Source organism: Aedes albopictus, chromosome 2 (genome assembly GCF_035046485.1).
Source record: "Aedes albopictus strain Foshan chromosome 2, AalbF5, whole genome shotgun sequence".
In the NCBI taxonomy this organism is placed as follows: domain Eukaryota; kingdom Metazoa; phylum Arthropoda; class Insecta; order Diptera; family Culicidae; genus Aedes; species Aedes albopictus.
In genome coordinates this window covers 46776054-46790730 of record NC_085137.1, presented here as the reverse complement: position 1 = coordinate 46790730, position 14677 = coordinate 46776054, and the positions used below count along the sequence as shown (strand labels likewise).

The window sequence follows — 14677 nt, the reverse complement described above, 5'->3', positions numbered from 1 at the left end:
CTCTTTTCATTAGTAGATAATCCTGGAAAGATTCAGCAGAGAATCCTGAGAGGATTCTGCACAGTATCTTGGGAGGATACTGTGAAGAATCCTGAAAAAAAAAATCTGTGGAGAAACCTGCGAGAAATCTCTGAAGAATTCAGGGAGGATTCTGTAGAGAATTCTGAGAGAACCATTGTAGAGAATCCTGAGAGGATTCTGTAGAGAATTTTGAGAGGATTCTGTAGATAGTCATGAGAGGATTCTGTAGAGAAACCTGATAGGTTTATGTAGAGAACCCTGAGAGGATTCTGTTGAGAATCCTGAGAGGATTCTGTGGAGTATCTTGAGAAGATTCTGCAGCGAATTCTGAAAGGGTTATGCAGAAAAGCCTTTCAGGAATTTGTAGAGGATGCTAAGAGGACTCAGTAGAGAATCCTGCGAGAATTCTGTAGAGAAACCTGAGAGGATTCTGTGGAGAATCCGGAGAGGATTCTGTGGATGATTCGGAGAGGATTCTGTGGAGAATCCTGAGAGGATTCTGTGGAGAATCCGGAGAGCATTCTCTGGAGAATCCGGAGAGGATTCTGTTTAGCATCCGGATGGGATTCTGTGGAGAATCCGGATGAGATTCTGTGGAGAATCCGGATGAGATTCTGTGGAGAATCCGGATGGGATTCTGTGGAAAATCCGAATGGGATTCTGTGGTGAATCCGGAGAGGAATTTGTGAAGAATCCGAAAAGGATCATGTGGAGAATCTGGAAAGGATTTTGTGGAGAACCCGGAGAGGATTCTGTGGAGAATCCGGAGAGGATTCTGTGGAGAATCCCGAGAGAATTCTGTGGAGAATCCGGAGAGGATTCTGTGGAGAATCCTGAGAGGATTCTGTGAAGAATCCGGAGAGGATTCTGTGAAGAATCCGGAGAGGATTCTGTGGAGAATCCGGAGAGAATTCTGTGGAAAATCCGGAGAGGATTCTGTGGAGAATCCGGATGGGATTTTGTGGAGAATCCGGATGGGATTCTGTGGAGAATCCTGAGAGGAATTTATGAAGAATCCGAAAAGGATTCTGTGGAGAATCTGGAAAGGATTCTGTGGAGAACCCGGAGAGGATTCTGTGGAGAATCCGGAGAGCATTCTGTGGAGAATCCTGAGAGGATTCTGTGGAGAATCCTGAGAGGATTCTGTGGAGAATCCGGAGAGGATTCTGTGGAGAATCCGGAGAGCATTCTGTGGAGAATCCGGAGAGGATTCTGTGGAAAATCCGGAGAGGATTCTGTGGAAAATCTGGAGAGGATTCTGTGGAGAATCCGGAGAAGATTCTGTGGAGAATCCGGAGAGGATTCTGTGGAGAATCCGGAGAGGATTCTGTGGAGAATCCGGAGAGGATTCTGTGGAGAATCCGGAGAGGATTCTGTGGAGAATCCGGAGAGGATTCTGTGGAGAATCCGGAGAGGATTCTGTGGAGAATCCGGAGAGGATTCTGTGGAGAATCCGGAGAGGATTCTGTGGAGAATCCGGAGAGGATTCTGTGGAGAATCCCGAGAGGATTCTGTGGAGAATCCCGAGAGGATTCTGTGGAGAATCCCGAGAGGATTCTGTGGAGAATCCCGAGAGGATTCTGTGGAGAATCCCGAGAGGATTCTGTGGAGAATCCCGAGAGGATTCTGTGGAGAATCCCGAGAGGATTCTGTGGAGAATCCCGAGAGGATTCTGTGGAGAATCCCGAGAGGATTCTGTGGAGAATCCCGAGAGGATTCTGTGGAGAATCCCGAGAGGATTCTGTGGAGAATCCCGAGAGGATTCTGTGGAGAATCCCGAGAGGATTCTGTGGAGAATCCCGAGAGGATTCTGTGGAGAATCCCGAGAGGATTCTGTGGAGAATCCGGAGAGGATTCTGTGGAGAATCCGGAGAGGATTCTGTGGAGAATCCGGAGAGGATTCTGTGGAGAATCCGGAGAGGATTCTGTGGAGAATCCGGAGAGGATTCTGTGGAGAATCCGGAGAGAATTCTGTGGAGAATCCGGAGAGGATTCTGTGGAGAATCCGGAGAGGATTCTGTGGAGAATCCGGAGAGGATTCTGTGGAGAATCCGGAGAGGATTCTGTGGAGAATCCGGAGAGGATTCTGTGGAGAATCCGGAGAGGATTCTGTGGAGAATCCGGAGAGGATTCTGTGGAGAATCCGGAGAGGATTCTGTGGAGAATCCGGAGAGGATTCTGTGGAGAATCCGGAGAGGATTCTGTGGAGAATCCGGAGAGGATTCTGTGGAGAATCCGGAGAGGATTTTGTGGAGAATCCGGAGAGGATTCTGTGGAGAATCCGGAGAGGATTCTGTGGAGAATCCGGAGAGGATTCTGTGGAGAATCCGGAGAGGATTCTGTGGAGAATCCGGAGAGGATTCTGTGGAGAATCCGGAGAGGATTCTGTGGAGAATCCGGAGAGGATTCTGTGGAGAATCCGGAGAGGATTCTGTGGAGAATCCGGAGAGGATTCTGTGGAGAATCCGGAGAGGATTCTGTGGAGAATCCGGAGAGGATTCTGTGGAGAATCCGGAGAGGATTCTGTGGAGAATCCGGAGAGGATTCTGTGGAGAATCCGGAGAGGATTCTGTGGAGAATCCGGAGAGGATTCTGTGGAGAATCCGGAGAGGATTCTGTGGAGAATCCGGAGAGGATTCTGTGGAGAATCCGGAGAGGATTCTGTGGAGAATCCGGAGAGGATTCTGTGGAGAATCCGGAGAGGATTCTGTGGAGAATCCGGAGAGGATTCTGTGGAGAATCCGGAGAGGATTCTGTGGAGAATCCGGAGAGGATTCTGTGGAGAATCCGGAGAGGATTCTGTGGAGAATCCGGAGAGGATTCTGTGGAGAATCCGGAGAGGATTCTGTGGAGAATCCGGAGAGGATTCTGTGGAGAATCCGGAGAGGATTCTGTGGAGAATCCGGAGAGGATTCTGTGGAGAATCCGGAGAGGATTCTGTGGAGAATCCGGAGAGGATTCTGTGGAGAATCTGGAGAGGATTCTGTGGAGAATCCGGAGAGGATTCTGTGGAGAATCCCGAGAGGATTCTGTGGAGAATCCGGAGAGGATTCTGTGGAGAATCCGGAGAGGATTCTGTGGAGAATCCCGAGAGGATTCTGTGGAGAATCCCGAGAGGATTCTGTGGAGAATCCCGAGAGGATTCTGTGGAGAATCCCGAGAGGATTCTGTGGAGAATCCCGAGTGGATTCTGTGGAGAATCCCGAGAGGATTCTGTGGAGAATCCCGAGAGGATTTTGTGGAGAATCCCGAGAGGATTCTGTGGAGAATCCCGAGAGGATTCTGTGGAGAATCCCGAGAGGATTCTGTGGAGAATCCCGAGAGGATTCTGTGGAGAATCCCGAGAGGATGCTATGGAGAAAATCCCGAGAGGATTCTGTGGAGAATCCCGAGAGCATTCTGTGGAGAATCCCGAGAGGATTCTGTGGAGAATCCCGAGAGAATTCTGTAAAGAATCCCGAGAGGATTCTCTAAAGAATCCCGAGAGGATTCTGTAGAGATTCCTGTTAGCAATCTGTGGAGAATCCCGAGGATTCTGTGGAGAATCCCGAAAGGATTCTGTGGAGAATCCCGAGAGGATTCTGTGGAGAATCCCGAGAGGATTCTGTGGAGAATCCCGAGAGGATTCTGTGGAGAATCCCGAGAGAATTCTGTAAAGAATCCCGAGAGGATTCTCTAAAGAATCCCGAGAGGATTCTGTAGAGATTCCTGTTAGCAATCTGTGGAGAATCCCGAGAGGATTCTGTGGAGAATCCCGAAAGGATTCTGTAGAGATTCCTGTTAGGATTCTGTGGAGAATCCTGAGAGGATTCTATAGAGAATCGTGAGAGGATTCTGTCGAGAATTGCGAGAGGATTCTGTAGAGAATCTCTAGAGGATTCTGTGGTGAAACCCGGATTCTGGAGATAACCCTGGGATGATTCTGTAGATAATACTGGGAGTTTCCTGCAAAGGACCCTGTGAAAAATCTCTGGGATCTGCAATAAATCCAGCAAGAAATTTGCAGTGAATCCCGGATTCTGCAATGAGTCTTAGGCGGATTTTACATTAACCCTTGAGAATTTTAAGTCTAAACTGCCGTTTCGAGAAAACGTTCAATTCCAATGTCATACTTACACCATCATCCGTTCACGCTTCTTGACCTTGTTCTGCATATCGGGCATGGACAGCGACTTCTCCAGTGGGACCTTCTGCTGGAACAGCAGCTTGTGCAGGTTGTGCTCCGGAGTGACCTTACGTTTGGGCTCTTCCAATCCATCGTCGCCGGTAAACGCGTCGTTTGAGACTCCAGCGCCACGGAACGCGTCTTTTCGAGAGAATGTTCTCTGAAGCGTGGCTTGGATCTTTTTGATGGCCTTGTTCTCCGATAGCTGCCTGTCGAACTTTGGTGGTGCGGTAGGTGGAGGAGCGGTGTAGCTTTCCATCGCCAGTTTGGACGTTCCGGGAGGCATTCGCTTGTTGACCAAAGGCTTGTCGAAAGTGTTTTCCGTAGTCTTTGCCAACGGGGATTCAACGCTGACGGGTTTGGTTATGCCTGCGGAGAATTTCAGCGGGACTTCCTTAGGTTTCTCTTGGACATTTTCGGTGCTAGAAGATGAAGACGGGGTGGTCGAACAACCGGCAATGACTGCGGGGATCTCTCCGCTGTGGAGGCGTTCCTGTTCCCGCTCGAAGAAGCTGTGCAGTCGGTTGGTCCATTCGCCAACGCCTCGGATATGCAGCCAGATGTAGTCCTCTTGTTCTGGTGCGCTACTCAACGTAAACGGATGCCACTCGTACTTGGCAATGGCCGGGATGTTTACGAACACATAATCGCCCGGACGGAAGCAGAAGTGAAATGGCCGCTTGATGACCAGATGGGTGACCTTGGAGGGCAGCAACAATCCGGAGGAGATGTACGTCTTGCCATGCTCTGTTCGCATCCAAACTAATCTTTGGTGAATGATTTATTACGAGTTGCTCCGAACCTGACAGAGTAGATTGTATGAGTAGATTCTTACCTAACGGTCCGCTCGACTATGTAGATGAATCCGGGAACGATGAACCACTTCCAGAAGTTGGGCCCGTGGAAGAGTACCAGAATCCAAAAAGGTACGTACAACAGATGAGTCCAGTAGAAAACCTAGAGAATCGTTAAGCATACAAAAATGCAGGAAAATAGGAACAATCGAGAACAAAAATTCCCAGAAGAAAGATAAGAAAGAAACTCGGTTAGTTCAGAAACCAGAGAAACAGAAGAGATAAATAGGTATAGATCACGCGCTAATGGTATACTTCGAAGCTGCCTCCACGGCGAACGAACGGCTGCGAACAGATGAACATAACCAGCAGGATGAAGAACAGTGCGAATCCGGTTGGATTAGCGCAACCGCCGACCAGGCCGAACAGACCGGGCCGGGACGTGAACAGCCACTCGGCGGTGGTGAAGTTCTTCGCGTTGACCACCGGATCGTTGACAACGATCGTCGCTGATAGGGGGATTATTTACAGTGCGGGGTGGTGGTGTAGGTGTTGCAGGATCATCGACGTCGACATATTTACAACATAGGCCAGGCCAGGCAAGGCGCGGGCGAGCAGGTCGGAAATCGGAAGAAGAGGCAGAAGGGGCATAGTGCCGAGGGGAGGTCAGGCAGGTGTAGAGGTGATCGGACGGGCAGGATCAGTTGAGGTTTAATTAAAAAGAAATGCAATAAAGAAAGATTACTTAGAGGGTTAATTTGAATTTACGAGTGTTGTTGGCCTGTGGCGTAGAGAATTGAGTTAGCAGATTGAAAGAATTTGTGTACAAAAGGTTCGATTCGGGTCGGAATCGGTGGTTGAGAAGTAAAACGGCTGGGGAAGTTCGTAGCTACATAATGGAATTGGAATAAATTTGCATTAAGGAATTAGTGTAGATACAGATATGTACAAGAGTGCAAGCTTGTGCGCTTCAAGCCATTCGGATTAGATTTTCTCTAGCTTCACCGTGAAAAGTTGTGCATAGAGCGTGTTGATACAAAGTTGCCGCAAATCGGCTCAAAGTAGTGATCAGAAATGATAAATTAGCATTCATTGCTGTAGTTGAATCTTAGAAGTTTCACAACTGCAATGTGGGTGTAGTAATCAGTTGGCTCAAATTATTTGGTAGTCTTATTGAGTAATTCCGCAAATTGCTTTTTCAAGATTCAATCGCAGTTAGGATGTTATGAGTTCGTCAAGAAATAATAAAATTCAAGATCCAGAAAATAAAAAAAGGACAGTCAAACTCATTCCATAATAGTTAATTCTTAATAACTCATTCAAACTACTAACTCTATGTACACAATTTCTTTCTACAAGATAATGAAACTACGAAATGAAAATCATAACAAACATGGCACAGCCACTTCAACTTACTGAAATTAAACAGATGCATGATGGTATGCAGCAGACTATATGCTGCCACCAGCATCCCGGTCAGTTTATGCAGGTAGATGTGCTGATCCAGTGGCAGAAACGCGGTAAATCCTCTGGTCCGGAGAAATGTGATACACTGCCGCAGCATCAATACCAGGATGAAGGCGCAGTTAAAGTTGAGACATTGACCTGGAAATGGTAACGATGGGTACATACAGTGAGATTAGGTTACTAGCAGAAACATGTTGGATACTTCTTGGAAGTCTCCTGTAGACAGCAGAAAGCAGATAACAACGGATGGGGACAGGATTAAATATATATATATTTGGCGCTATGTATCTCCAATCTAGGGTCTTCAGGTGTACCTATTTTGGGCACTAGCCTCGATAACTAAGTCAATTTCTTATCAAATGATTTCAATTTTGTGCTTATCTCATTGTGGGCTAAAAATTATGTATTTACTAGGTATAAAATTGGCTTAGTTATAGCGACAAGTACCCAAAATAGGTACACCTACCCAAATGGTAAAAGACCCTACTTAGACTCCTTTTCGGTTGTCTCAGATCCTCTTCTTCCTCGTAGACATTTGTCCATACAACAGTTTCGAAGTTTGTATGGACCGTAGACAGCAGACGCATATGTCCTTATTCGATTTAAAACAAACCCGTTTCTTCTATGGGATTTCGATTCCTGGTTAAATTTCCTTAAAGCTTAGAAAAAACGGGATTTTTCAAATATGGGTTAGTTGGGTTCAATTTCCATTGAAATACACATACTAGATGCTAGTTTACCTTCTCCATGTGTTCGGCAAATTTTGAGTACTGACCAAGGGCTATCACGTGTGGCCATATACTATTTGAAATTATGCCAGCTGATGGCAACACTGATCGATCGACATAAGACCGTCCATTAACTGGGAGGCGAGTTAACAAGTAAAGTTTCAGCTTCTGATTCAAATCCGATGAACGAAACATGCTACATTTGTTTATCCTGGCTCTGCTCACTTGTAAAAAGAGGCAGTTAATCCATATCAGACGCAATTTGTTTACGAATTTTCAAGATTAAATAATGCTCATGAAAACGTCAGTAGGGGTTAAGCCGGCCATTGTGGCTGCCATATTTGTATTATTTTTTGATGTTTCACCTTCAGGTGTCGCGTACGTGTCCAAATGCCATCCGGTCGAATGTGCTTTGGGGTCATGCAAAAATTTCGTCACGCTTTTAGGGGGGGCGGGGGGGGTTTGTAGAACGTGACGACCCATATAAAAATTTTTAGGTCCCATACAAAAAGTGTGACATGGGGGGGGAGGGGGGTTGAAAAAGGTCGATTTTTGCGTGACATAATTTGTGTATCACCCCTTTGGCTAAATTATGATTAAACCTAAATCCTAAACCTAAACCATTGACATTTCTGGGTTGTCGGCAAAAAGTAACCAAAAAGTCATCAATAATCCTGTTAGGGGTCTAATGGATTTACCATAGGAATCCCCTCTGGAATGTTTCTCTACGGATTTCTGCCCAGGATTCTTCCTGGGATTAATTCAGGATCTTCTCCAGATATACTCGATTGAATTTATTCTTTTTTGTTTCTGAAATTCAATCCATGATCCTGATTTTTTTATTCCAACGATTCTTCGGGTAATCTATCTGGCATCCCTGCCGTGCTATCGCTGTTGTGATCTGTGCTCTGATTTTAATTCTGAAAACTGTTGCAAAACTCTCGAAGCCACCCACTGCCACCCCAGCATCCGATTCTACAGCTGCTGCTGCATCGCTCGTGATATTTGAAAATACGATGTGAGTAGAATTTACGGAGAAATCCATCATCGAAACCTGCCTCATCAGCTGCGATTGATCAAGCTGCTAAAAACGCCATTGCCTGCTACCGCCTCCACCACCTCCGCCACCCTGCTTAGCACCGCTGCTGTTGCTGCTGCTCAAACAAGTGCCTTGTCTATAGCCAGAACAAAATCGCTCGTTGTTGCATAATATCTACTGCTGCTGTTGCTGTTGCTATGCTGTCGTTGCCAGAATGCTAGAACTGCTAACAAGAACTAAAACATAGATCAGCCCGCTGTAACTGCTCTCATGAATGCCCAATAAAGATACTATTCGCTGCTTGTTTTTATTGTGCCACCCTCCACCGCCACCCTCTGGCTGCCCATGGTCTCCATCAAATCTGCTGAATCTGCGTACCGGCCGGTCTGACGTCATCATATCTGCTGAGCTGAGTACATAAACAAGTCAACGTATCCCACCACATCCAAAGGATCGGCGTTATACAACATCAACAATCGAGAAGAGATACTGCAGGTCGCATCGTATCGCAAGCAAACACCATCTGACTCTCTGACAACAGTGTGTAAGTAGTAGTCTCCTTCCAAAAAAGAGAACACACAGGGTGGCCAGATGGTTTTCTTCGAAATCGGTAGATTTTCTGAATAAAAATCGGTAGTTATCGGTAGGCTTAAAAAATTGGCTTGTAATGAAATTCTCAACAAAGTTAGACATGTTTAGTTGAAACAGAATCAACCTGATTAATATTTAAGAATACAGACACCCATACTGCCGTGAATCACATATCTGTCCCATTTGCATAGGAAATCCAGCAAAGATTAGACTGATATGCGATTCACGGTAGCATAGAGCATGAAATTCGAATAGTGATTTAAAATCATCGAAAATATTGAACTAACATAATACTAAGAAATAATGCAGATCATCATCATTGTATTCTACCGTTATATTTCCAGAGATTATTTCCATTGATAACTCCAGACTTCTACTGGGATTCTTAAAGGTATTCTTGCTGGGATTCCATCAGGATTTTATGCTGAGATTTCTTGGGATCCTTTTTTTTTAAAGGTTCCTGTTGGGATTCCTCCAGGAATTTATCCAACAGTATTCCTTATGGAAATCCTTATGAACATATTTTTGGTATTTCTCAAAGAATGCCTTTTGAGATTCCTCAGGAATTTTTGATAAGTTGACACGAGGAATTTCTGTGAAGTTTTCTGCGTAAATTCCAAATGGGATTCCTTTTTTAACCCTTCAGAACGCGCGTCCTCAAAGGTTAAGATTCCTCCAGTAATTTTTGATTCTATGAGAAATTCTTCCAGGAATTCATCTAAGGATTTCTCTAGAGATTTTTTACGACATTTCTTCAGAGATTCGGTATTCACAGGGATTCCTCCAAAAATGTATCTAGAGTTTCGTTTAGAGATTCCTCCAGGGATTGCTCCAAGCATTTTTCATGAACTCCTTCAAGAATTTCTATTCTTATTCCTTCAAGATTTGCGGTATTCATCCAGGTTCTACTGGAATTTCTGTAGGGATAGTCCTTTCAGGATTGCGTCAGAAATTCCTCTTCAAAATTTTCGATGCAATCCTTCTTCCTGTGATTTCTTCAAGGATTTTTACAGGAACTTCTCCAGTGGTTTTGTATAGAAATTCTTTCAAGAATTCCTTTTGGAATTCTTCCAGTTTTATCTGCTGAGATACCTTAAGCAACTTTCTGCTCTTGAATTGCCTCCAGGATTTCCTTCATATATTCTCGGGATATCTGTACACAACTGTCAAGTGAGTGTACTGGAAGAATTTTTGATGTTATGCTATAAGAAAATCCTCTAGTAATTTATTATAATAGGTTTTAACAGTAGTATGCAAGATTTTTTTTTAAATTTCTTTTTATTTTTGAATTTTAACTAATGTTTTTCATTAAATAGGTCGATTTTCTAGGAAAAGCAATTTCTAGATAAATTTCTCAAGAAAATAAGGGTTGAAGGTTTACAAAATATGGGCTTAAAGTTTTTTGATTCCGTTGTACTCCAAGAAATAACTAAGAGATGTCATTGATAATTAGACGAACTTCATTAAAGCTAATTTAAAACTGCTTCAGGAATGACGCCAAAGGTTTGTTTTTAATTTGCCTGCTATTACTATATGAATTTTCAATCTGTATCTTCAAAAGTTCTTCCTGCTAGTCATAAAATGTATCAAGGAAAAAAAATCACTATCAGAATTTAAATGAGCATACTGTAACAAAAAAAAACTCTACCCATTGCTTCCAAAATTTGTTTGAATTACCAAAGCAAAAGATTTTTCAGAATTTTTAAGAAAAACTTTTGAATTGCCCCAAAATATTCACCAAAAATTCCTTCAGCATTTATTGTAAATGGCAGGACAGGAGTGTTTTTTAGGAGTTGCACATTCAATAATTATTTGAAATTTCTCCTTAAATTTCCATCAGCTACTCTTCAAAATTTGTAAGAATAAATCTACCAAAAATATTCCAATACAATTCCCCATTATTTCTACAAGCGTCTAATTAAATATTTTGTCAAAAATTATACCACCAAACTCTTAAAAAAAGAGATGTAGCTTACTTATGTTAAATGATAAAGTTAAACAATGTTCGATTGAATCCCTCTAGGTATTTTCGGAGGAATTTTTTTCCGTAGGAATTTTCCTAGCGCATTTTTCGGAAATATTTCTATAGACCAGTGGTGCTCAGGCTGAAGGATACCGCGGGCCAAATTTACGATTCGGGATCGACCGGCGGGCCGCATAGAATATCGATGAACAAAAACAACAAAAAGAACCATTTAACAACACATTTATTGAAAATCTAAACCGTTCAGAATTTGTGTAAGGGTCAAACTTGCTTCATGTAGTTTTTATTTTTCGTTAAGTGACAAAAATTGACTAATAACTGTGGTTCTACAATATATTTAGCAGAACTTTTAGTTTTTTTTTTGTATTTTAAGGAAAACAAAACACAATTTAGATTCACAGGCTTGCTTTAGAAAAATGTTTGAGTTTCAAATTGAAATTTAAACAAACAATTTAGGAGTCGTTCCTAGACTGCCTTGAAGCCACTTCAGAAATTTCTCATGCAACTTTTATATGAATGTCTTCTGAAACGCTCCAAAAATGCTGGATCTTATTTTGAACTTTATTCTGGAGTTGGTCCAGAAGATTTTCAAGCAATTTCTTTAACAGCTTATCCTAAAACTGCTTATTCAGAAAATTTTCTAAAGTTTCTTTTAATATTTCTAGAATTCCCTTGGAACGCCTCCAAGCACTTTTCTTGGATTTACCTTTGGAATTGCTTTGAAGTTACTTCACGAATTTTTCATGAATCCTTTCCAAGTATTTCTTCTAGAATAGTTTCTGGATTTTTCCTGAAGCTTCTCTAGAAATTTTCCTGGAGTTTCTCGAAGATTTTAGTGAAGTATTTCCATAAGTCTCTTCTGGAGTTGCAGATAAAGATTTTTATTAATGTCTATTAAAAATATCTTGTGGTTTTCTATGAACTTCAACATAAACCAGAATGTTTCATAAACATTTGCCAAAAGTGCCTCCATGCTCCTATGCTGCTATCAAAATTCATCCTAAAGATGCTCCGGATTTTTTCTGCTTGAGATTCTTTACAATTAATTCTGACAGTTTCTTAAAAATTATCTTTTAAAGTTGCTTCAAGATAAATGTTCAGACTTTCCTCAGGCGTTGCTTCAATTGATCCAGGATTTTTTTTTTCAGAATATATTTTGTTGCTCCAGGAATTCCTTCTAAAGTTGTATGAGATATTTTAGCAACAGTGGCACCGTGGCACCAGAAGTTTTTTTTTTTTGTGACTGGATTTGTGGTTTAGCTATATGACGCCGGAATATTTCGGAGTCGTGAGTACGAATCTTACCGGAACGGATTGTTCTTTTTGTATTTTTAACATTTTATTTGTGTTAAACACTGTGAAAATTGATCAGCTAAACTTGTTTGTTCGATTTCTTAAGAAACTGAACGAGTTATTCCAAGAGACGAACCAGCCAAGGGCTGAAAGTCTCTCTAATAAAGACAAATCAATCAATCAATCAACGAGTTATTCCAAAAAATCGTTCAAAAATTTCAGTACGTCGAAAAGTACTCCGCGGGCCGCATCTCACCGGCTTTAAGGGTTGCATGCGGCCCACGGGCCGCAGGATGAGCACCACTGCTATAGACCATTATCTGAAGTAATTTTTGGAGGAATCTCTATAGGAATCCATGTAAAATTCCAAGAAGAATTTCAGTAACAAAAATTGATTAAGCAAATTCTTAGGGATACTTAGAGACCTCTGAATTTTTTTTTGGGAAGAATCCTTAAAGAAATCGCAGGAGGAATTGTAGTAAACATTTTTGAAGAGGAATTTCTGGCGGAATCCTAGATGAAAAATCCCAGCAGAAATTCCTTGAGCAATTTGGAGCAATTCTTGGAAAAATGCGTGGAACAATCCCTGGAGGAATCTCTGGACGAAACTCTAGATACAATTCTAGAAGAATTCCTGCTGAAAACTCTAAACGAATCCCCGAAGGAATATTTCCAATAATCTTTAGAGCAATCCTAAAAGGATTCCTAGCAGGGATTATTCCTCTAGGAATCCTGAAGTAATCACAACAGTAAATGATTGAGGAATCCCATTGAGAATTTATGAAGATATCTTCACAGAAGTTCTTGGCAAAAACTGACAGTTCTTTTATTCTTAAAGTTTTTAGATCTGTTTTGAAAGATGCATGCCAATCATCTTTTTGGCTCTAAAACTTTATTACTAAGATTTTTTAACATTGTTGATTATCAAGCTGGAAAATCGGTAGTTTTCGGTAGGAAATTTGAAAAATCGGTAGTTTCAGAGCTCGCGTCTGTGAATCGGTAGGCATGTCGAAAATCGGTAGGACTACCGAGAAATCGGTAGGTCTGGCCACCCTGAGCTCCCTATCCAAAGATGTCAAGTTCAGCGCCATCTGTTAGTGAGCACTTGAACATTAATTTGAAATCTCGGATTGGCATAGCAGAGCTGCCAGAACTATTTTCGTCGATGCTTCAAGAATACTCAACCCAACTTATCGATAAAATCGTTATGGGTCAAGAGTTTCTATCCGACAAATTCGATGACATAATTTGCCAGTTGCAAAAATTAAAAGTGGAGCTTAAAACTCTGAAAGCTGAAAACGATTACCTCAAACAATCGTTAAAAGCCTTGGGTGAGAAAACAAATTCGGTCTCAACTGCCGTGTGTCGCCAGGAACTACAAATTGATACACGATTGCGACAAATGCTGTCTTGCTGGGAGTTCCAAAAATAGCCAATGAAAACTCTTTAGATCTTGTGTCCAATATCTGCAAAACAATCGGAGTGGACTTGGACAAGAATAGGATTGTGTCGTGCGAAAGGATTCCTACTACTCAAGAAGGCAACAACCCCATTCGTGTCACTTTTAAAGACAAACACGACAAAGAGGATATCTTGCTAGCAAAAAAGAAGTTTGGCCGCCTTACGGCATCAATGATCCAAGGTATACGTTGGCAAAGTGGCTGGAGTCAAACGATTATTATCCGAGATGAGTTGTCACCCCTATCTATGGAATTATTTCGAACGCTTAAAAAGCACCAAGCAACAAAAAACATATTTTTGGAATCAATCGACGACCTACTTTTGCCAACTCCTTTCGAAGGGTTGAAACTACTACAAATCAATGTTCGAGGGCTGAACCGTTTGGAAAAAATCGATATGTTGTGCGAATACCTTCAAAGCCTTCCTACTATAGTGGATATCTTGCTTGTTGGGGAAACATGGATTAAAGAAGATCGATCTAGATTCTACAGCATTCGAGGATATAACTGCGTACACTCTTGCCGTCCTACGTCAGCTGGTGGACTATCCGTTTTTATTAAAGAAGAAATAGAGTTCGAGATAACTGAAAACTCTTTGGACCTCGGATGTCATTATGTTGGTTTGAAGCTATTAACTACACCCAAACCAGTCTTCATTCATGGATTCTACCGACCACCAGATTTTGAACTCGGACGTTTCATCACTCGTATTGAACGTATCCTAGCATCAACAGATCAGACAACAACGCAATTCATACTTGGAAACATGAATTTGCCCGTTAATATCAATGCCTCTAGAGGAGTTCAAGAATATCTACAACTCCTTGCTGCGTATAATATGGTTGTTACTAACACAATAGTGACTCGTCCTAGTAGCAATAACATTCTGGATCATGTGGTTGCTAACATTGAGCATTCCCATGAAATAACAAACTATACCCTGAACTGTGACCTCAGTGATCATCGATATATTCTCACCTTATTTCATACAAAAACCACCAGGCCTACCAGAGTACTTACGAAAACGATTACGAATTACCGACTACTGGATGAACAGTTTCAAATGTTTCTGAACTCTTCAGATTTTGCAGCTTTATCTCCCAACGAAAGAATTTTGGCAATTACCGATAAATAT

General features: G+C 42.1%; 1 protein-coding gene across 1 annotated transcript in view; it reads right to left on the bottom strand.

The window, feature by feature from the left end:
* Positions 1-14677, bottom strand: part of LOC109621337 (NADPH oxidase 5) — a 411936-nt gene that overhangs the window by 1412 nt on the left and 395847 nt on the right. Inside the window, exons 11-14 of the mRNA XM_029870947.2 lie at positions 6397-6585; positions 5296-5489; positions 5022-5143; positions 4138-4953 (exon numbers count right to left, since the gene is read on the bottom strand). Of these exons, the coding sequence (XP_029726807.1) occupies positions 4138-4953; positions 5022-5143; positions 5296-5489; positions 6397-6585 (1321 nt within the window). The remainder of the gene's footprint in view (positions 1-4137; positions 4954-5021; positions 5144-5295; positions 5490-6396; positions 6586-14677) is intronic.